This window comes from Rhinoderma darwinii, chromosome 7 (genome assembly GCF_050947455.1).
Source record: "Rhinoderma darwinii isolate aRhiDar2 chromosome 7, aRhiDar2.hap1, whole genome shotgun sequence".
Classification (NCBI taxonomy): Eukaryota; Metazoa; Chordata; class Amphibia; order Anura; family Rhinodermatidae; genus Rhinoderma; species Rhinoderma darwinii.
The window spans coordinates 114384737-114409071 of NC_134693.1; the positions used below are offsets into that span (position 1 = coordinate 114384737).

The 24335-nt window shown below is 43.2% G+C and overlaps 1 protein-coding gene across 1 annotated transcript in view; it reads right to left on the reverse strand.

Annotated features, from left to right (window-relative positions):
* Nucleotides 1-4331: 4331 nt before the first annotated feature.
* Nucleotides 4332-24335, reverse strand: part of LOC142657348 (protein Wnt-7a) — a 78625-nt gene continuing 58621 nt past the window's right edge. The window contains exon 4 of the mRNA XM_075832368.1: nt 4332-5488. Coding sequence (XP_075688483.1) covers nt 5009-5488 — 480 coding nt within the window. The 3' untranslated portion in view covers nt 4332-5008. The remainder of the gene's footprint in view (nt 5489-24335) is intronic.

Below are 24335 nucleotides of genomic sequence, written 5' to 3' on the forward strand. Positions count from 1 at the left end.
AGGCTTGCAAAAGTACAACTGGGCGTGTTGAAAAGTAAAAGTACAACTGGGCGTGTATTATGAGCGTACATCGGGGCGTTTTTACTTCTTTTACTAGCTGGGCGTTCTGACGAGAAGTATCATCCACTTCTCTTCAGAACGCCCAGCTTCTGGCAGATCACGCTGTGACGTCACTTCCCCAGGTCCTGCATCGTGTCAGACGAGCGAGGACACATCGGCACCAGTTGATTCTGCAGCAGCATCAGCGTTTGCAGGTAAGTAGCTACATCGACTTACCTGCAAACGCCGATGCTGCTGCAGAATCATCTGAAGCCTCTGGTGCCGATGTGTCCTCGCTCGTCCGACACGATGCAGGACCTGTGAGTGACGACACAGCGTGATCTCTGGAGAACACGGCTGTGTCTGCACTGCCAGAAGCTGGGCGTTCTGAAGAGAAGTGGATGATACTTCTCGTCAGAACGCCCAGCTAGTAAAAGAAGTAAAAACGCCCAGATGTACGCACATAATACACGCCCAGTTGTACTTTTACTTTTCAACACGCCCAGTTGTACTTTTGCAAGCCTCATTTGCATAAATACAAAAATGGTCATAACTTGGCCAAAAATGCTCGTTTTTTAAAAATAAAAACGTTACTGTAATCTACATTGCAGCGCCTATCTGCTGCAATAGCAGATAGGGGTTGCAAAATCTGGTGACAGAGCCTCTTTAAACACCCGCCCTGTGTTTCTTTGTTTTAGTCAATGGATGACCACTTTAAATGGATGGGTAAAACAGGTAGAATTACCTGTATTGACCTTACTGCATTTTCTCTGTTGCCAGTTCAAACCACCAGGTGGTAAAGCTATGAGACTTTCTGTCTCTGGGAGTGGTGATGGTTAACTTAAAAAAGATCTAGATCCCTTTCCTGAAAAAAACTGATATTGCTGTTTATCTGTATTACTTTAGTATAAGTAATTGAGTCAATTATTCATCTTGTTTGCCTTGTATTGACTTTTTTTTATTCCCCTGCATATGCTAAAATGAGCAAATGCCCATGGCCATTTCTTGAGGATTTTTATTGATTCTACTGAGTTCAATTCTCAGTGAAAACCACCACAAATTTCCAGAATAAAAAAGGCTCTATAGAGCATCTAGACCGCTTTGGCATGTTGTCAGATTTCCGGTGAAACTGAAATATGTGTCAAAGGGGTTTAGCTCTCTATGTCTAGAAGAAAGAACAAAAAACACGGCGCCACATGGTGCAGGTCACAAAATATGAATGAGTAATAAAACACATGAATTAGTGGCAGCTCACCTATTTGGGTTGTGCAAGGACAGGCACAACACTGGTGAAAACAGTAAATGTGGATGAGATCAAGCTGCTGCTGGGTTCAGTATCCGGTCAAATGGCCAAAGTGAACGCAAAAATATAGGAAATAGGGTTGTAGATACCTGACCTGACGAAGACGCCTGTTCGGCGTTGAAACGCATTGTCTGCATATTAAAAGCTCTTACCATTACCACTTCATGTCTATCCTTGGATGTTAGCAGCGCTATGTTTGGTTACATTTTTTCCACAACCCTATTTCCTATAGCTCTCTATGTAGCCCTTTCATCCTGTAAATTCATGATGGTCTGAGATCACAGGCTTCACCAATATGACTTTCTCATATATCTATGACATATCTAAGGATGATTTTGATTGTACAGTATTTCCCCATTAAGCATGCTGTTATCTGCAGGGGTACAGGGGATTTGGAGCACTGTATGAAAGAAAGGGATCACCGACTAGTAATACAGTTTCTACTTTACCATTTTAATGTAAAGCTTTTCTGAAATAAGAAAAAAGTGATAGGTAAATTTTTACTATTCTATGTAACTTCCTACCTGTGGATTAGACAGGCTGAAACAATACACACATGGTTCTTAGTATGAGTACATGGCCCCACACCGTACACAACTTTCACAGTTTTCTTGGAATTTAATTTAAGATACATTATTGAAGGCATTATCCAGACAGAGAACGTAAAAACCTACATACTCAAGGCTATATATATCAGAGATTCAGACCATGCGACTGCTACGAGGCCATTGGAGAGAGGAAGCTCAGCCTTGATTAGTCCTATCCCTTTCGCTATTGGGTTGTGGGAGAAAGTTCATTCTTAGCAAACAAGTTAATGGAAAGGGTGTGGAGGCTGTTCTGTCCTAGTGGCACCGTAATAGTACTCTGGGGCTCCCTTTCCATTATGTACACCTCTGCTCACATCGTAATAGCTTAATAGAAGACCATATTTCCCATATATCCATCATCAGTGACAAAAGAAGGTGGTTGGCACCTCAAAATATTAATTTAACTTTAAGCTGTCGACCTATTGTCAAATTATAATTAATACCCTTCTCCAGAGCAGGCATTCAACCAGCCACATCCACACAACACCAAGCCTCCCATGTTTGTTGCTTTCAGCCAATAATATAGTTATATATCCTCCAGCATGAAGATGTTATTCTTTGGATAAGTTAAGTATTAAAGAAGAAAAGACATAAAAAAACATATTTCAGATCCATGATTTTATTGCGACTAAAATGGATTGAGGAGCTGATATAGTCATTGAGTTCACACTGCATATTACTGGTCAATGGGAAAAAAAAACAAATTTCTGCAAGAAGCCATCTTAGCTGGATGCTTTAAGATGAAACCATACTGCAAAATTAGAGATGTGATCATTTAATATCTAAAGACACATTCTGGACTGTGTGACAACTGCGTCAACAAGATTAATGCTCTTTCCAGTAGTAAAACTATGATTTTAGTCAACTGTAGTGAAGCTATTTTGCTCACAGAAACACAACTTTTTGAATACCCTCTTACCAGAACTACAGCATTGTGCATTATATATATCAGTAGTTAATAAAACCAGAAAATTCTTTATAAAAATATTTTTCATCTTTTATCAGTTCAGTAGTCTGACAATAAATTAATCTCACCTAAAACCTATTCTGATATCTTATACAATGATCTAACACTGTTTACAAAAATAAAAATAAAAAAATTTTACATAAGGACTAAAACAAACACTGCACTAACTGTTAACATTGTATAGGATATTTGTACTTGTTTTATTTTATTTTTCGTATTTTTTTGTATTTTTCTGCTAACATTTCGCTTCCCGCATTTTTGAAGAGACAAAGCAGGCGAAAGCTCAGAGCAATCGGATAAAAAAAACTTTAAGCTTTGTGTGTTATCTGTGAGAATCAGGCTGTGTATGTGAAGCTAGTTTGTACAGTCATAGTCTACAGTCTGTCAGTGATAAAATCAAATTTGACAGTAACACAATATAGAGATTTAATAGGCAGCATACACAGCACATTTGCTAATAATAACCGAAGAGTTTAACGACTGATGCATGTGGGAAGCAAAATCTGATTTTCTCTTTTTCCTCTTCCGAATGGGATAAGCAAGTAAATATTTAATGCTAATCACAAATTTAAGCCTTGTGACAAATTGTAGACTACATTACCTCTACCAATTACGTGTATTCTGCAAATTGCTTATTAGAATACACACGACATCTATTAACTGTTAATTCCCTAACAAAAGAAGAGGAAAAAAACTGACATTGAATTCTACCTATTATTGATATCAGACTGAAAAAAAATCATACTAATTATAGTAAACTGGATATTAACAGACTCAATCCGTATGTGTTTGCTAAACCCCAAAAGTGAGATACTGAGTACGTTCTGATGAAAAACTGAAGATTATAAAATTATACAGGCAGGCATAATATAAATAAAATATTCATATAAAAATAGTCTCTTACAAAATATACTCTTTTCCGTATGGTCCATTTTCTATACGTTTTAAATTTTGTCTGGAACATTCCAACATTTAAATCCAAATGTATTAATTTAGAAAAAAAATCAGAAAAAAATAACATAATCAGACAATTAAATATCAATAGTGATTATTCCAGACAGCTAGCAGCAAACAGCATTAAAGTATTGAAGAAAAGACGTCTGCTTTCGCCATAGAACAGGAAAACAAACACAATTATCCCTTGTACACAGCTATAAATGGGATCTGAGTAATACATATTATTTACACCTCCAGTTTTTCCAATACAGAGATCTCATTTTCTAAATAATTATACGTTTTTTGTTTTGTTGGTTTTTTTTGCTCGGTATAACACATTTCCAAATGGCAGTAGGTTTTTTCTTTATGTTAAATAAATTAATATTAGTTTACTCTAAAATATATTGTTAAATATCATCACTAATATTTAAATTCCCTGTGCCAACAAAAATAATTAAAATATATTTATATGTATATATAATATATATAATAGCGCCTTATTAAAAAAAATCAATCATGGAGCAATAAAATCGAAAAAAAAATTAAAAATTATGTCGAGAAAATTAGGAGCATAAACAACCTTAATCTGTATAATCCACACACTAAGCGGGAAATCACGCAAATTCATTGTTAAACTATCCATTCAACTTTGTTAAAATGGCAACTTTGTTAACATTTTATAATGTCTTTCTGGTTCCAGTCATGTAGTTTACAATCCACAATTCCTTATTTTTAGGTTTGAACCACCAGTGGCCTGATTCTTCAGACGATTCATGTCTATCCAGAAGAAAAAAAGAAATAAAAACAGGGTTCAGGCTCCGACTACTTCTCAATTTGTGATGTGTTTCTTGATGGAATGAATCATTGAATGCTTTAAGAAGAAGACCTCCTACATATGGAGAACACCTCAAAAAACGATCTTATCTCTCTTGTACTCTTGTAGTTGTAGACAGTCTGCACAAACCTACAATGAAGAATTTAGACATAATAGGTTGTCCTCGAATGAGTGGTCTCATAAATACTCAAACAAAAGACAACAATGGTCCATTCACTTCGCTTCCTACAAGGCAATGGGACTCTAGGCCACAGTTTTGCTGTTTGTGGCTTGAGATCTTGTGCAAATGTACGATATTAGTTACTAGTGATAAAAAAAATGTCCTCATGCGGGTAATGATCTCATTTACAGGTGAAAACTTCTGTTCTTTCACTGCATGTGTTACATTTCACATAGCAGCACCAGTGAAATTTACAGTTACACTGCCATACACGAGAGTACTGGTGGGTATTGTACCCTCTCCCACAGCACATTAAGTCACAGCCACTGGTGTGTTGGGCTGTTTTGTTGCACATTCGACCCTGTGTCCCCATACTGCCTGATACTGGGTCTTCATCACAATAATTTGGAGATTTTTCTATATACACTAAGTCTCTGTCCATTGGTTTGCGATATGACAGGGGCTTTTTGATTTTGAGGAACATCGGTCGCTTATGTCTGCTGGCTCGAACAGGCTCAACTTGAACAGCATCACTGTATTTGTCCTTCAAGATAAATCCTATTTCACGGAACTTTGGCAGTGTGGTCCAGCATGTTTTTGTCGTACAAGATCCGGATACTCCATGACACTTACATTCCAGTTTCATGTTGTCCTCTAAGACCTGCAAAAAACAAAAATTCCAAAAATTATGTTAATAGAACAAGAGAACAACAGTCCAAACTGTAAAGCAGCCCAATAATTTACCAACCATACATAAGAAGCTCAATCAGATAGAAAAAAGAAATGTTTTCAGATGATCAAATAAACCATCAGGAAATATTACAAGTACTACTTCTGGTGACCATTCAATATGTTGGAAATGTTTGGAAGGCTTTTCTGATTAAAAAAAAAAAAAGACTTCAATGACATGTCAATTAGACATGTCATTAAAATTATATTGGCAAGAATCCTGCAGATGGAACCGAAATATGAGGGTCCAGTCACTGAACTTCATAGAGAGATGATTGTAGACAGGCAAATACTAAAATCAATGGGAGTTTCAGAACCCATAGATTATCTCACTCTTAAATTTCCATGAGCCTACTGATTTTGCAAAGGCATTATGGCATGCTTATTAATCTTCACATAAAGTCTAGCACTAGGACTCTTTTATTCAATACATCAATGGGAGTCCCAGCCAGCCATGAAAGTCTTATCAGTCTTTAAACCTTTTTCTGTACTGTAGACAAGGCTATATATATATATAAAGCTCATTAAAGGGGACCTGTCATGTGATACATGTTGTCCAATCTGTAGGCACTACGTTATAGAGTAGGAGGAGCTAAGCAAAATTAAAAGTATTGGGACACCTACAAATTACACCTACTGGAGCTTTTATGACATTACATTTTAAATCCACAGGCATTAATATAAAGTTTCCCCCTCCTTCCCCCTTTGCAGCTAAAACAGCTTCCAATCTTCAGGGAAGACTTTCTACAATATTTTGGAGTGTGTTTGTGGGAATTTATGCCCATTCATCCAGAAGAGCATTTGTGAGATCAGACACTGATGTTGGACAAGAGGGCCTGACTCGCAATCTCTGTTTCAGTTCATCCCACAAGTGTTCAATGGGGTGGGCTCTGTGCGGGCCGTCAAGTTCTTCCAAACCAATCTCACACAACCATGTCTTTATGGACTTTGTTTTGTGCACTGGGGAACAGTCATGCTGAAACAGAAAAGGGCCTTCCCCAAATTGTTCCCACAAAGTTGGAAGCTACAATTGTCCAAAATGTCTTGGTATGCTAAAGCATTAAGATTTCCCTTCACTGGAACTAAGGGGCCTAGGCCAACCCCTGAAAAACAACCCCATAGCAATATCCCTCCTCCACCAAACTTTACAGTTGGCACAATGTGTTTTCCTGGCATTCACCAAACCCAGACTTCTCCATCAGACTGGCAGATAGAGAAGGGTGATTCATCACTCCACAGACACGTTTCCAGTGCTCCAGAGTCCAGTGGCGGCTGCTTTACACCACTCCATCTGACACTTGGCATTGTGCTTGGTGCTGTAAGGCTTGCATGCAGCTGCTCGGCCATAGCAAACCCATGCCATGACGCTCCCGGCACTCCGTTTTTGTGCGGATGTTAATTCTAGAGGAGGTTTAGATATCTGCAGTTACTGTTGGTGACTATTTTGCACTATGCACCTCAGCACTCGGCGAACCCTTCTTTGTAACTTTACGTGGTTTGGCACTTCTTGTCTGAGTTGCTGTGGTTCCTAAATGCTTCCACTTTACAATATTACCACTCACAGTTGATTGTGGAATATCTAGGAGGGATGACATTTCATGAACTGACTTGTTGCATCGGTGGCATCCTTTACAGGACCATGCTGGAATTCAGTGAGCTCTTTAAATAGGCTCTGTCACCAGATTTTGCAACCCCTATCTGCTATTGCAGCAGATCGGCGCTGCAATGTAGATTACAGTAATGTTTTTATTTTTAAAAAACGAGCATTTTTGGCCAAGTTATGACCATTATTGTATTTATGCAAATGAGGCTTGCAAAAGTCCAACTGGGCGTGTTGAACAGTAAAAGTACAACTGGGCGTGTATTATGTGCGTACATCGGGGCGTTTTTACTACTTTTACTAGCTGGGCGTTCTGACGAGAAGTATCATCCACTTCTCTTCAGAACGCCCAGCTTCTGGCAGTGCAGACACAGTCGTGTTCTCGAGAGATCACGCTGTGTCGTCACTCACAGGTCCTGCATCGTGTCGGACGAGCGAGGACACATCGGCATCAGAGGCTACAGTTGATTCTGCAGCAGCATCGGCGTTTGCAGGTAAGTCGATGTAGCTACTTACCTGCTAACGCCGATGCTGCTGCAGAATCAACTGTAGCCTCTGGTGCTGATGTGGCCGACACGATGCAGGACCTGGGGCAGGAAGTGAGTGACGTCACAGCTTGATCTCTCGAGAACACGGCTGTGTCTGCACTGCCAGAAGCTGGGCAGCACGGATGGAGGTCGGTGCAGCAGGTAGCGCCAGACATGGCGGGCAGTATCCGACGTGGCAGAAGACACTGGACGTGGCAGAAGGCACTGGACGTGGCAAACGACAGCCCAGCTTTTACAAAATCATTTGGAACCTCTTCTTCACATCGACTCCGGCTGATTCTCCAGCCGCCGGTGTTCACTCTGAGGGCCAGCAAACTGCCTATACATGGAGCATCAAGGCTCCATACGTTTGATGATCGAGTTGTGCCGACCACCTAGCACAACTCCAAAAGGTGAGTGTATTTCACACATACACATCATTGCTATCACTGACCACCCTGTTTCTGAGGCATTACCCCAGAGGAGCGCTCTGTGTCTCTCTCTTTTTTTCCCATATCATTGTCAAAGTACAGTATATAGCTGGTTTACAGTTCTATATGATATGAAATTTGAGGTGCAATTCAATTTATGTCTACCAAAAGATATTACCTGCTAATACTTACAAAATGTATAAATTACAATGACAATCAGAAAGGAGTGATATCAATTCTTGTACCAAGTAATCAAACACTGTAAAGTGCAAATTAGGTCATTGCTGGCAGTTTGGACCCCCCTTTCTACTTCTATATGGTACAGCAGTCCAGAATTAATATACAGTATATCACATTGGTTACTTTTTTACTACTGTTACATCTGGATTTATTCTGTCTGTCAGGGTTAATGTAAAGACTGTCTACAAAATTATAGAAAACAAAGAAAAAGCAAATCTTAGTTTTGCCCAGCCAGAATCCAGACAAGTACCCAATGGAGCTTCTAATTGAAACTGTCAATATATTGTCTACCCGTCCATGTGTGCCTAATACGCCCCTTCCAAACAGCATAATTTCCTATCAACGTATTTCATTAGCAGCCAAGCTGTAGACAATAGTGATGCTCTAAGGGAATAAACAGTTTGATTGGAAAAAGCTGAGTGTGCTGATCAAGTGGATCAACAAGCGAAAGAGTCCGCTGTTCACGGAGCTCCTATGCAATATCGCACAATATGCCAGCTGACTCAGGAGCTTGGTGAGCTCAGAGCTTTCTGGGTGTCGCATACCTGGCAAAGGACCACTGTACGGATTTGGTGTCCCTTCTAAACCAATAGCTAATGACATTTTGCCTAACCTTCTTGTCATAAACCCAGACAGATTATATGGTTGTATCCTGCAATGTTTTACTGACACAAGTGACTGTTCAAAAATATGTAGTATTTGTCCAAATAGTTAATATAAATTAAACTATAGTAATACTATATAGTAATATACTAGTAATACTGTATAATAATACAGTAGCAATACTATATAGTAAAAAAACTAGTAATGCAATAATTTATAGTGCTATACTAGTAATACGACACTATATAGTAATATGCTAGTAATACAATTCTATATAGTAATATACTAGTAATACAACACTATATAGTAATATACTAGTAATAATACTTTTTAGTGATATACTAGTAATACAATTCTATATAGTAATATAATATATTATGCTAATCTCTACTATATTATACAATGTTATACAATGCTATACTATACTATATTATGCTATAGGATATTAAGGAAATCAGTATGATTGGTGCAACTTTGTAATTACTTTTTATTAAAAATTATTTTTACTTTTTCAGCGGGACTGACAGGTTCAGTGACAGTGACTCCTGCGTGTCTCTGAAAAAGTAAAAATATTTTTTAATTAAAAGTAATTACAAAGTTGCACCAATCACACTGATACACATTTTTATGGAAAAAAAATTGTCTTCAAATGTGTATATAGCCTTTATAGACACAGCTCATTTAGATCTTGAGTACACAGCATATTTTTCTGTGTTTGTCTCAATGCAGTCTGAAAGTCATAACTATTATGTGGACATTGATGCGGTTGGTGACTAGGGATTTTGAGACTTGCTGAGACTGGATACAATTGTATACATCTCTCAGCTCTCAGTGGGCAGGACTAGTTCTGCACAGGCTTTCAACCTCTGGATGCAACTGAAAATGCTTTTCTCCACTGACAGCAAACAGAGATCTTAAATCACAAAGTATATTAGAAAGTTGCATAACATTTTAATTCACAATCAAGCTTTATTCACATAAATTCTACAAAACTAGAGCTCAGAGCAGGATTTGCGTTCATAGGGAAGTCACCATTTTCCACGCGTCTAGGACTGGAAGTGCTGATGCCCCACAGGGCCAATCTGGCCGAACGGAATATCCGAGGATCCTCGGATGGGCACAGATTATGATACTATTACAGCCCCTGACACAACAGTGTCTTTTAGGTTCAGCAGGCAACCCTTTTTGAGGCAGATTTTGAAGATCACTTTTCGTTGTGGTCATTACATTGTTTTTGGTTAATTCACAATCCATTAGTCCTAATGATCATGATCTGGCCTGTACATGCAATGGCATAAGCAGAGTTTACAATACAATATAAAAGGACATGCACTAGTTCTCTCTAGCTATGGGGGGAACCTCTGGTGGGCTATGGTACCCTAGTCTAACACTGGTGACTTCACAATGTGAGTGACAATGTGCAGGTTACTAAGCAGTGGTCCAAACTCATTCACATGTTTCAATATGTGTTCACCATACGTCACAACTTTTAAGTATCACATAGAGAGGAAACGCTCAGGCCAGGTATTCTGCTCCTGGATTAGCCTCTGACGTCACTGACATCAAGGGCTTTCCTAAGACAGGAGTCACCGGCCAGAGAGCTTGCGTTGCTCAGGCCAGGGACTCTATAGTTGAATGCTGAAGCAGGGAGCTGACAGTTCCCTGCTTCAGCATTGGATTTAACTGTATCTGCGTCCTGATGACGCAGTTACAGTCGACAATGGGACACCGCCCGGAATCCGGGACGGTTGGGAGGTATGGCTCACTAGTGTAGCGTCCATGGCCACGGGCCGTCGGGTTTACTCACTTCCTGATGCCCGCAGCCATCGCTCCGGTCTGCTGTGTCCCGTAGGGTACGCGCGCACGCTCGTGCCCGCTCTTAAAGTGCCAGCGCGTGCACCTGTAAAACAATCATCATCATCAACCATATGATTTCCTGGTCTATAAGAAGGACCCAGCCCCTCTGATCCTTGCCTGAGCGTTGTTAGTTTATCCCAAGTCTGTCTTGCAAATGGTCCCTTAGTGTTTCCGTTCCAGTTGTTACCCGTGCCCTGTTACCAGTTCCTGTATCCCGTACTATTCTTGTTCCTGTGCCTACTAGTGTTGGAGTCGTGTCTACTGCACCTGCTGTCGTTTGCCACGTCCAGTGCCTTCTGCCACGTCCAGTGTCTTCTGCCACGTTCAGTGTCTTCTGCCACGTCGGATACTGCCCGCCATGTCTGGCGCTACCTGCTGCACCGACCTCCATCCGTGCTGAAGCCACAGCCACTGTCTGGACTAGTTCAGGTACCCAAGTGTTACTATCTACTATAGACTTTCGTATAGACTGTGACCTGGTCAGCTGCCTCTCCGCTACGGTGGAGCGGCCAAGTGGGTCCACATACCCTGTGACCGTACGCTCAGGCCATGGAACCCGCTGGTCAGCCCAAGACCGCAGTCCTGAAGATACCGACAGAAATGCATGACCAACGCACACGTCAGGATCAACTCTTTGACGCTGTGAATTCTATCTTGGTCTGTCTGTATCTACTAACTGTTCCACCTCCGGTTCTTCCTCCAGAGGCTGTTGCTGTGCCACTGCCCGTTGCTCCTCCTGTTTGTTCCGGATCCACAGTTCCTCTGCCTCTTCCTCCTCGCCACGACGGTGATCCCAGAGCATGTAGAGGATTTATTAATCAATGCACGGTTTATTTTAGGCTATGGGCTCATCTCTTCTCCTCCGAGGAGGCCAAGGTAGCATTTATCATCTCCCTCCTTGCTGGCAAGGCCCTCGCATGGGCGAACCCAATCTTGGAGCAACAAGGACCTGTATCCTTGGACATAGCCTTGTTCCTGCAGTCCTTTCGTGCCGTGTTTGAGGAGCCGGGTCGAACATCCTCTGCCACAGCTACTCTGTTGACCCTCAAGCTAGAGGGTTCCACAGTAGGGGAGTATGCTACCTCCTTCCGTACCCTGGCAGCCGAGCTGGCATGGAACAATGAGGCACTGGTGGCGACCTTCTGGCAGGGACTGTCCTCTCACATCAAGGACGAACTGGAAGCCCGCAACCTTCCTTCTACCTTGGATGCCCTCATACTATTAGCCACCCGGGTTGATATGAGAATCTGGGAGCGCACTCAAGAGGTTCGACAGGAGAGCTGGGTCCACAGACCAGCACCCTCGCTCCAGAGACCACTATTGCCTTCCCCTAGTGTGCTGCCTGAAGAACCCATGCAGGTAGATAGAGTCCGGTTGTCTGAACAGAAGAAGCAGCGCATACGCTCCTCTGGACTATGTATGTATTGTGGCCTTAAGGGTCATTTTGTGCGCCATTGCCCACAGAAACCGGGAAACTCCAGTACCTAGGGTTGGTTGGAGAAGCAACTCTAGGTGGAACGTCTCCAAACGTTAAAACCTCTGCCAAATTATCAATTCCTGAGGCCATGATCTCCGGAGAGATGTCACATCCCTCCTCCGCCTATCATGACTCCAGAGCGGCTGCTAATTTCATCCAGCAGGATCTAGTGGATCGTTTATATCTACCCACAGTTCGTCTGGAGAGACCCCTGGCTGTTGCCTCTGTGAATGGTCTACCATTGCCCGATCCGATTGTCTTCATCACGGAGCCATTGACACTACGGGTCGGAGCTCTTCACTCAGAGCAGATCGCCTTCCTTGCACTACCTAAGGCTATCAATCCTATCCTGCTGGGTCTGCCATAGCTTCGCCTACACGCCCCGGTTATTGACTGGAGTTCCGGAGAAGTTCTTCAATGGGGTTCCAGATGCCATAGCTATTGCCTGTCACAAGTCCGTCCTGTTATGCCCCCTCTGCCTCAGTCACTCTCCGGTCTACCATCTCAGTATGGCAGTTTTGCGGATGTCTTCTGCAAGCGAGAGGCTGAGACGTTGCCTCCACATCAGAATTATGACTGTCCCATTGAACTGGTTCCAAATGCTTCTCTTCCCTGTGGACGGGTATATCCTCTCTCCTTGCCAGAGACTTTATCTATGTCAGCCTATATCAAGGAGAATTTGGTGAGGGGTTTTATACGAAAATCTTCATCCCCGACTGGGGCCGGCTTCTTCTTCGTTAAGAAGAGAGATGGATCTCTTCGACCCAGCGTTGACTACCGTGGTCTCAACGCATACGAGGAGCCAAAACGTTTCTAAGCTAGACCTGTGGGGGGCTTATAACCTAATCCGGATTCGCCAGTGTGACGAATGGAAGACGGCATTTAACACCCATGATGGGCACTACGAATACCTAGTAATGCACTTCTGACTGTGTAACGCTCCCACAGTATTTCAGGAATTCGTCAATGATATTTTCCGAGATATCCTCTATATGTGTGTTGTAGTTTATCTCGATGATATTTTGATTTTCTCCACAGATCTGATGACTCATCGGAGGCATGTCCGTCAGGTTCTTCTGCGACTAAGGGAGAATCGCTTATATGCCAAGTTGGAGAACTGCGTTTTTGAAAAGAGGTCTTTGCCCTTCCTGGGCTACATCATCTCAGATCAAGGTCTTAAGATGGATCCTGAGAAACTAAAGTCTGTCCTGGAATGGCCACGTCCTCAAGGCCTAAGGGCCATACAGCGGTTCCTGGGATTCGCCAATTTCTACCGACAGTTTATTCCAAACTTCTTATTTCTAACGGCACCCATCTCTACCCTTACCAAGAAGGGTGTGAATGCCAAGGTATGGACTCCAGAGGCAAAGTCCGCTTTCATTAGACTCAAGAAAGCCTTCACTTCAGCTTCGATCCTCCATCATCCTGACGTATCTCGGCAGTTCTCATTGGAGGTGGACCCTTCCTCTGTTGGTGCAGGTGCACTTCTGTTCCAGAGGAGTTCCAAAGGAAAGGCAGTAGTATGTGGCTACTACTCAAGACTTTTTTCTTCTGCTGAGCGCAATTACTCTATTGGAGATGGATAGCTACTGGCCATCAAATTGGCTCTGGAGGAGTGGAGACATCTTCTAGAGGGCGCAGCTCACCGCATCTTGGTCTACACCGACCATAAGAACTTTACCTACCTTCAGTCCGCTCAATGACTAGATCCCCGTCAAGCCAGGTGGTCGCTGTTCTTCACCCGTTTTCAATTTGTGCTCCACTACCGTCCCGCTGACAAGAATGTTAGGGCCGATGCCCTGTCCAGATCATTTGAGACAGAAGACACAGTGGAGTCCCTTCAGACTATCATAAACCCGTGCTGCATTGTCACTGCTAATCCTCTGCAGGTTAGAGATATCCCTCCGGGGAGGACTTTTGTTCGGTTGGCAGACAGGAGAAGAATTCTCCACTGGGGACACAGTTCTAAACTGACTGGGCATGCTGGTGTCCGCAAAATCTGAGACCTGATTGCTCGTCACTTCTGGTGGCCCACGCTACCTAAAGATGTTCTGGACTTTGTCTCTTCTTGCACGGTGTGTGCGTCTAACAAAGTTACTCACTCCAAGCCTGCCGGCCTGCTTCAACCTCTGCCTGTACCCAATGCCCCCTGGCAGCACATTGCAATGGACTTTGTCACAGACCTTCCCCCCTCAGCAAGATGCAACACTGTCTGGGTGGTGGTGGACGGGTTCTCTAAGATGGCACATTTTATCCCGCTGACCGGCCTACCTTCTGCTCCCCGACTGGTGAGTCTCTTCATTCAACACATCTTTCGCTTGCATGGCTTGCCTCTTCACATTGTGTCCGACCGGGGGGTTCAGGTTACCTCAAAGTTCTGGAGAGCCCTTTGTAAACTCCTGGATTTGAGATTGGACTTTTCCTCAGCCTATCACCCCCAGTCCAATGGACAAGAGGAAAGGATCAACCAGATCATGGAGAATTATCTCCGCCACTTCATCTCTTTACAGCACGATTACTGGGTACAACTTCTTCCATGGGCCGAGTTCTCGTACAACAACCACACAAGTGAATCCACCACTTCCACTCCATTTCACATTGTGTACAGTCAACATTCTAGAGTCCCTCTTCCAGTGTCGACTACATCTCAGGTACCCGCTGCTGACTCTGCATATGGGGACTTTCTGCAAATCTGGCAACAGACCCGGTCCTCTATTTTGCTGGCAGTCGATCCCATGAAGCGAAAGGCAGATACAAAGAGAAAAGAGCCGCCTCAGTATCTTCCGGGTACCAAAGTCTGGCTATCCTCTCGGAACATTCGTTTGAAGGTGCCTTCGTACAAGTTTGCTCCCAGGTTCCTTGGTCCTTTCGAAATTCTGCAACAGATAAACCTCGTCTCCTATAAGCTGCGGCTGCCTCCTACCCTCAGAATCCCCAACTCCTTTCATGTGCTTCTAGTTCCACAGTTGCTCCCAGCAGTTCTTCTGATGTGTTTGAGGTGAGGGAGATCCTGGACTGCAAAAGGGTAAGTGGACGGACTTTCTATTTGGTGGACTGGAGAGGGTTTGGTCCTAAGGAAAGGTCCTGGGAGCCGGAAGAGAACCTCAGTGCTCCTGCTCTCATAAAGAAATTCCTCTCTCGCTCTGTCCCCAAGAAGAGGGGGCATAAGAGGGGGGATACTGTAGCGTCCATGGCCACGGGCCGTCGGGTTTATTCACCTCCCGACGCCCGCAGCCATGGATCCGTGAGCGCTGGTTACCATCTCCTTCCTAGGAGATGCCAGCGCTCTCTTCCGCTTCGGTCTGCTGTGTCCCGTAGGGTGCGCATGCACGCTTGTGCCCACTCTTAAAGGGCCAGCGTGCGCACCTGTAAAACAATCATCACCATCAACCACATGATTTCCTGGTCTATAAGAAGGCCCCAGCCCTTCTGATCCTTGCCTGAGCTTTGTTAGTTTATCCCAAGTCTGTCTTACAAATGGTCCCTTAGTGTTTCAGTTCCAGTTGTTACCCGTGCCCTGTTACCTGTTCCTGTATCCCGTACTGTTCTTGTTAATGTGTCTACTAGTGTTGGAGTCGTGTCTACTGCACCTGCTGTCGTTTGCCATGTCCAGTGTCTTCTGCCACGTCCAGTGTCTTCTACCACTTCCATTGGCTTCTGCCACATCGGATACTGCCCGCCACGTCTGGCACTACCTGCTTCACCGACCTCCATCCGTGCTAAAGCCACAGTCACTGTCTGGACTAGTTCAGGTACCCAAGTGTTACTATCTACTATAGACTTTCGTATAGACTGTGACCTGGTCAGCTGCCTCTCCGCTACGGCGGAGCGGCCTAGTGGGTCCACATACCCTGTGACCATGACAACTAGCAGGGCTGGATCAAGGTCAGTGGAGGTCCCTGGGCCAAACATGAACAGCACTGTTCATATGTCGTTATGCGCCGGGAAAACTCCCAGCGGTTACACAAAATGTAGTCATAGGCCCCCATTCAACCTTTTTTACTGTAAATACCTTTTTTTACTGTACAGAAAAGTGCATCAGACTGTGCTTTTCTATACAGTGAGCCACCGCTAAAAAAAAGTGTACTGCATATTGCACATTATTTTTACATTGTGGCCAATGGCCGACATATGCCACTCTATGGCTACTGTATACTATGGCATACATCAGAATAGAAGTCGAACAGTGGCATAACTATAGAGGACACAGCGATCGCAATTGCCCGCGGCCCCCCGCACCACTTCAAAGACAAGTTACTATAGTAACTGGGGCCTATTTAATAAACTACATGGGCCCCCGTTACTATAGTAACTGACAGTACATACCCTCCTCGTTCCGGAGTGTAGCCGAGGTTCTGACGTCACAACTCTATGCGCTGCACACAACATCCCGACCCTGGTTGGAGTCACGACCTCCGCCGCGGCCGCAGAGGAGGGTAAGTTTAAAGAGACTCTGTAACTACATTATAAGTGCCCTATCTCCTACATAAGGAGATCGGCGCTATAATGTAGGTGACAGACTACATTACTAAAGGTTTCCATTTGTCACCGTTGTGACAGGGTTACGTTTTTCTTGACGCATTGATGATCTCAATGGTGAGGGAAACAGAAGCTGAGGTTTCAGTTTGCCTTTCCGTTGAGGGGTTACCCGATGGAAACCTCCGACAGAACCCCTCAACAGAAAGGCAAAGGTGATGTGAACAGGTCCTTACTAATGTTTTATTTTTGTGTTTGTATTTTTTTAAAGGTTCGGCCGTTGGACTACGTCGGATTCGAGAAATACTTTGATGACGGCTTTTTTTCAATATCAATAAAATGGTTAATGAGGGTTGTGTCTGGGTTTTTTATTTCAATAAACCTATTTTTTCATGACTTTATATTTTTATTACTACCGCCTTAGTAACGGCCGTTGACTGATTGACAGCGTCCATTACTAAGACGGGGCTTAGTGTTAGCCGGTGGAAAGGCTAACACTAACCCCCATTATTACCCTGGTACCCACCGCCACCAGGTGTGTCGGGAAGAGCTGGGTACGATCCAGTACCGTACCATCTGCAGTGATGGTCGGGCACTGAGGCGGCTGCAGGCTGCTGTTCTTAGGCTGGGAAAGCCCAAAAACAGTGGCCTTTCCCACCCTAATAATGCTAGCCTACTGCTGTTGTGTTGCATTTGGCCCCCACGTCATTTAAAAAATAAAAAAAATAATTGGAAAGTACGATGTGGGGTTCCCCCATTTTTATAACCAGACAGATACAACATAGCAGCAGCAGGCTAGCATTACCAGGATGCAAAAGGCCACTCGTTTTGGGCTTTCCCAGCCTAATAATACCAGCCTGTGGCCGCGCCAGTGCCCCTCCATCACTACAGATAGTTGGGTACTGGATCGTACCCGGCTCTTCCCAGTACCCCTGGTGGCATTGGGTACAAGGGTAATAATGGGGGTTAGTGTCAGCCTCTTCATGTCTAACATTAAGCCCCGTCTTAGTAATGGACGTTGTCAATCAGCCAGCGGCCATTACTAAGGTGGTAGAAATAAAGTTTACAAAATTACAAAGACATAGAAAAAATATTTTAGTGAAATAAAAATCCCACGCACAATCCTTGTTATCCATTTTACTGAGAATAAAACCAATGCTGTTATCGAAGTAGTCCTAGAATCCAATGTAGTTGAACAACTGAACTTAGAAACATAAAAAAGCAAAACAATTCTTATACTTCCCTTTCCTGGGTCCAGCGCTGGAGCCGCAATGTCAGCGAGCTGGGCCCTATATCTAATCCTATCATGTGGGATACTGTCTTCTGAGCCACTGTATCTAATCCTATCATGTGTGATACTGTCTGCTGAGCCACTGTATCTAATCCTATCATGTGTCATACTGTCTGCTGAGCCACTGTATGTAATCCTATCATGTGTGATAGTGTCTGCTGAGCCACTGTATCTAATCCTATCCATAGCTATAGGGTCGTAGTGCTATAAATATGATGTCTCCTATATACACATGTACATACATGCAGACACATTTTTTGGGGGGGCATATGTATTGGGGCAATTTCCCCTGACATTTCAAGACATTTCAAGACATTAGTGATGCCCCTGGCTACAAGTGCTGCATCATTGTGTCACTTAGGAGACCCAGCGATGCAGCTGAAAGCTGCGGGCTGTCGGCCATGAAAAGTTTGGGGGGGGGTCAAAGAAGAACCTTTGCATCGGGGCCCATGAGCCTTTAACTTTGCCCCTGAAGTCGAAGGTATACGTCATGGATGTAAACCTCAGACGTATAGTCGTAACCTTCAGCTACAATATAAAAGATTACAAACATGACAATCACAACAATTTTATTCCAAAACCTACCATCAAGTGAGCAAGTAACAGTACCCTGCAGTGTCTAAATAATGCCGCCACAATACTCAAATAACAGAGCAATATAATGCCCAAATAATAATACCAGTAAGTGCCCTAATAATACCGCCATACACTGCCTAAATAACAATGCCAGGGCCGGATTATCAGTGGTGCTCCTGGAGCACATGCTCCAGGCCCCAGCCTCTGATTTGCTCAGGGGGGCCCCCCAGGCATAATTTTTTTATTTTTGCATCTATGCTTCAAAATTGTGGCAAATTTAGCAGGATTTGTGCATAACTACATTGTCTCTAAATGCCTCTACGCATTTACAAAAAAAAAACGCTGTGTTTTTGCCGCGATTTTGCGCAAATCAAGCCAAACAGCAAGTAGGAGAGGAGTAGGACCTTTGGTGATATCATAGTCACATGACAAAGGTTCTAAACCACTGAGGAGGATAGTAAAGTGATAGACGGTAGAGTGGAGGTCAGGAGACCTCAGAAAGGGGAGGATATTACTCCTAATGCATCTCTATGCAGGGAGAAAAGATACAAGGATGCTGCAGAGAGGTGGAAGGTAATGTGTGGTCTGAAAAGGAGATAGAGCAGTGTGTGTGAGGAGGGGGGTACATATGAGCAGTGTGTGTGAGGAGGGGGTACATGGGAGCAGTGTGTATGAGGAAGGGGGTACATAGACGCAGTGTGTGTGAGGAGGGGGGTATATGGGGAGAGGTGTGTGAGGAGTGTGGAACATGGGGAGCAGTGTGTGTGAGGAGAGGTTTACATGGGAGCAGTGTGTGTGAGGAAGGGGGTGTACATGGGGAGCAGTGTGTGAGGAGTGGCGGTATATGGGGAGCAGTGTATGAGGAGGGGGTACAAGCGGAGCAGTGTATGAGGAGGGGGTATATGGGGAGCAGTGTGTGTGAGGAGGGGGTACATAGGGAGCAGTGTGTGAGGAGGGGGGTATATGGGGAGCAGTGTATGAGGAGGGGGGTATATTGGAAGCAGTGTATGAGGAGGGGGGTATATGGGGAGCAGTGTGTGTGAGGAGGGTGGTACATGGGGAGCAGTGTGTGAGGAGGGGGGTATATGGGGAGCAGTGTGTGAGGAGGGGGGTACATGGAAGCAGTGTGTGTGGGGAGGGGGGTACATGGGAGCAGTGTGTGAGGAGAGGTTTACATGGGAGCAGTGTGTGTGAGCAGGGGGGTATATGGGGACCAGTGTTTGAGGAGGGGTGTATATGGGGAGCAGTGTGTGAGGAGGGGGTATATGGGGAGCAGTGTGTGAGGAGGGTGGTGTACATGGGGAGCAGTGTGTGTGAGGAGGGGGTATATGGGGAGCAGTATGTGAGGAGGGGGGTATATGGGGAGCAGTGTGTGAGGAGGGGGGTTTATGGGGAGCAGTGTGTGTGAGGAGGGGGGTACATGGGGAGAAGTCTGGAGACGGGGGCATGAGCGACAGTCTGGGGGGTACTGGAGGTACATGGGGAGCTGTGGGATACTTTAGTTTAGTGATGTGTTGTAAGTAGTGTGTGTGTATCTAGTGCTTATGTGGTGAAGTGTATGTACCATCTGTGTGTGAGACGTGTGAGTGGTAAATAGGGGAGTCTAATCTGAGGATCTAATATTTAGGTGTCCTTTTGCGGGTCTGAATTTATTTAGGGGACAGAATTGATTTTTTAAGGAGGACCTGTCACCAGATCCCAACATCCCATTTACATGTATTACCTTTCGCCCGCTCCCTCCCTGTTTCCAGCGCGAGGCAGCTTAGAACAAATACGTTTGATTAGAAGGCTTCTCCCTGCGCGGTGTCACTGGACAAGGCTGGTCATAAGCTACTTCTCGCTGATTGGACAGCGTTAGAGGCTGTGAAGATGGCTCCACCCAGGGAGATTCACTGTAGTTCACGCCTTGTTGGCTAACTACAGAGAATTACCATATCGGGACCTAAAGTACGGAGCATCATTACTCAGGAACAGGGGGGAGCAGGACAAAAAGAAAAACAGCGTTGGAAACAGGGAGGGAGCGGGCTAAAGGTAATATATGTGAGTTGGATGTTAGGACCTGGTGACAGGTCCTCTAAGTCTAGTCTGGGATTAAATTAGTGGTTCAGTTTTGGGGTCTGATTTAATTTTGCAGAAGTGCTGGGTCACAGATGTCTCGGCAGCAAACTCTGCAGTCATCAGGAGACAACGTCACAGCGGCCTGTACCGGATGAAGAATATAAGTAAAGAGAATGCCTCAGAAAAAAACATCACCTGTTAGTCACTGAATGTAATAGGTATGAATTCTGTCTGTGAGTGCAGTTTATGGTCCGTATTATGTTACACGGTTCTACACAGATCACCACAGAACTGATCATAAGGGCATGTTCAGACTTGGCAGAAATTTGCCACTACCTGGCCACAAAGGAATTCTGTAGCAAATCCGATAAGTCTAAACATGCCCTAATAAGAAATCAGGAAAACCACCCCAAATTACAAGTTTTGGGAAAGGCTGTCCTGCATACCCCTGATGGGTTATCAAGCTTTTTTTTTTCTTTTTTTATATAAAGCATACAGCACTTAGGCTGAACAACAATACAATAGTGTGGAATACAGTCATATGGTGTCAGGTGGAGTGAGAGGTCAATCTGTCTATAAATGAAGACCGCCGATAAATGAGATTGTACTATATGAGGAAAATATTTATAGATTGAGAGTGTTGGAAGAGAAACCTTTGCATATGTGGGTTTATGGAAAAACACTTCTCTCTTTGTGGCTGTGGTGGGTCACAGGTCAGTGGGGTGGAGTTGGGTTTATATTTATACTTTATATTTGTACATTTTTTAAAGCAATAATTTAAAAAAAAGTCAGGTGCAGGACTACAACAAGAGATGGCAGTGCTGGGGGTTGGGTCCTAAAGCAGAGAGTAAAGTACCGTGTTGTCCTGTGCGTGTAAATAAAATATGTCCTTATTGTATTTTATGTTCTGTATGGAGCACTATATGGGGGTATTATTTACACATGGCATGGTGATATTATTTGGACTGTATGGAGGTATTATTTACACATGGCATGGTGATATTATTTGGACTTTGTATGGGGGTATTATTTACACATGGCATGGTGATATTATTTGGACTGTATGGAGGTATTATTTACACATGGCATGGTGATATTATTTGGACTTTGTATGGGGGTATTATTTGAGTACTGTAGGTAGTTCAGCATCACTTGCTTTTAGACAGTATAGATGCTGTATTACACTATTTTTAGGCATTGTATAGGTATTATTTTCACATTGGAAGTTATTATTATGTTTGTTATTATGTTGGTATTGTATTGCATTATTATTTCTATATGATATTATAGTAAAAAGTGGAGCAAACTGAGTACATCAGGATATATTCAGTCATAATACTTTTGACTTTATTAGGCTCTGTTCACATATGCATTGGAGGCTGTTAGGAGCCTCCGTAGCAGATTTGCCTGACATTACTGAAAACAAAAGGCAGAGCATGCTGCGCTATTGTTTCCAGTAAAACCATGCACAACCCTACAGAAAGCCGATGGAAAACATTAAAGTCAACTGGTTTCGTCGGCCGCCGGTGGTGTCCATGTTGCAATGGAACCGTTGCTTCCAGTATTTCCTTGTTCTGCTTCTCTGATGGAGCAGAACAACGGAATTACCCGACACAGGTGTGAACCCAGCCAGAAATGTAAATATGTCCCTGCCTGGTAACAGTGATATTGTGCTGAAGGAAGAAGCACAGTGTAGCAGGTAGGAGCCAGGTAGTTAATGGTGTTTTTATTGTGCAAAATTCTGGTGCAAGATAAGAGATATGTGATTTATGCTACAGTATATATTGTCAACCACACAGCTTAAAATGTAAAGTAACATTATCATTTTTGTCTGGAGTTGGTGAAGGTCCCCAAATTAGTAGGGGGGCCCCATATAAATTAACTGCTCCATATGCAGGACACCCTTAATCTGGCCCTGAACAATGCCATACCATGCCCAGATAACTGTGCTCAGGTCTTAGTTTTAAAGCCAAGAATCAGAAACGACTTTTCTGTAAATAATCCTGTGAAGTGTGATTTAGGCCCATAGTTAGTGAAGACATAGGGGCATTTGCTCCCAGTGCCCTTCAGGCCCCTGTTCACTAGGATGCAACCCGCAATAAAAATGCCTGAAATGCTCTCTCGGGCTTGGATAATTCCTTGATAATTACCTTCTTGACCTGAGCAGAGGGAGTTCAGTGGCTTTCAATAAACTGTCCTGTACAACATTTCCAACTATGCAACCAAACAGCAACTCCGCCTGAAGCAGCAAGCATGAACTTACATGTAGACATTCATATCATACTATTTTATTTTGAACTTGTCATTTATTGTAAGTCTTATGAAAGGAACAGGGAGTCATAAATCTTTCCGACTGACAAGTACTTCAGTTTATCAATTTCGATGTTTCTTTGGTATGTTAATAGACTATCTATAGACAGTAAATTAATAGCAATAGTGGAATTATGATAAAAGAGAAAGTTTTAAACTTCCAGTATTTGATGCTTATTACAGATTTAGGGGTGATTTAAAATAAAATGTGCCAATATGAATAGCCTTAGGTTGGATGGTGTTCTTTGCAGTAGCTTCTAATGATCCCCCCTTATGGTGTAGAATATAGTGACCAAATAATACAATGATTTAGTATACAAATAACCATACCATATAGTGTCCAAATAACACCACCCACTAAAAAAAAATAAAAAAAATAGGGAATATAGCTAGATCCAATACAGCTGCATCTCCATAAGTTCGTGCACCAAGTGTGGGATTGGGGGAGGAATCTCCAGGTCCCCAAGCCATCAACACCAGTTATGCCAAGTCACACGGAGATTACTCAGATCCCAGCCTTTTAACCACTTAACTGCTAATCAATGGCGACCGCGGCATCAGGGTTGAGGGGGGTGGCCTCCTCTGACAGACCATCGACCCCCCAGGCCACAGTCACGAGGTGCCAATGGTTAACATGGCTGCCTAGAGGCCTACTGAAAGCGCCCAGGTCTACCATCTTTGTGCTACTACTAAGCCCTGCTACCATCTATTAGGAGCCGGTAAAAAAAACACAATATACTGATATACGTAAGTATTGCATTATATTGTGCAAGCAATCCAATGATCGCTAGTTCAAGTCTCCTAGGGGGACATATAAAAAAATATAAAAAAAATTGCTAAGGTTTTTTTTAATGTAAAAAAAAATATTACAAATTTAAAAAAAAAGAAAAAGATTTTTCCCCTAAAATAATGTACAAGAAAAAAAAATTAACATAATTGATGTAACTGCATCCATAAAAGCCCAAACTATTCTAATATAATGTTATTTAACCTGCACAATATTCTGTCAAAAATAAATATAAAAAAATGCTTGAATGGCTTTGTCTTGCTGTTTTATAGTTTTTTCTTTGTAAAAGTGGTAAAACATGAAAAAACTATATAAATCTCATATTGCTGAAATCGTATCAACCCGTAAAATAAAGTTAACATGTATTTTATACCACATGTGAACGCCATAAAAGCGAAACCTAAAAAAAGCTATGGAGGAATTGCAGTTTTTTTCTAATTGCACCCAAATTTTTTATTTTTTTTTCAGTTTCCCAGTACATTATATGGTACATTAAATGGTGCAATTAAAAACTACATTATATTGATCGTGGGGTTGACAAATGAA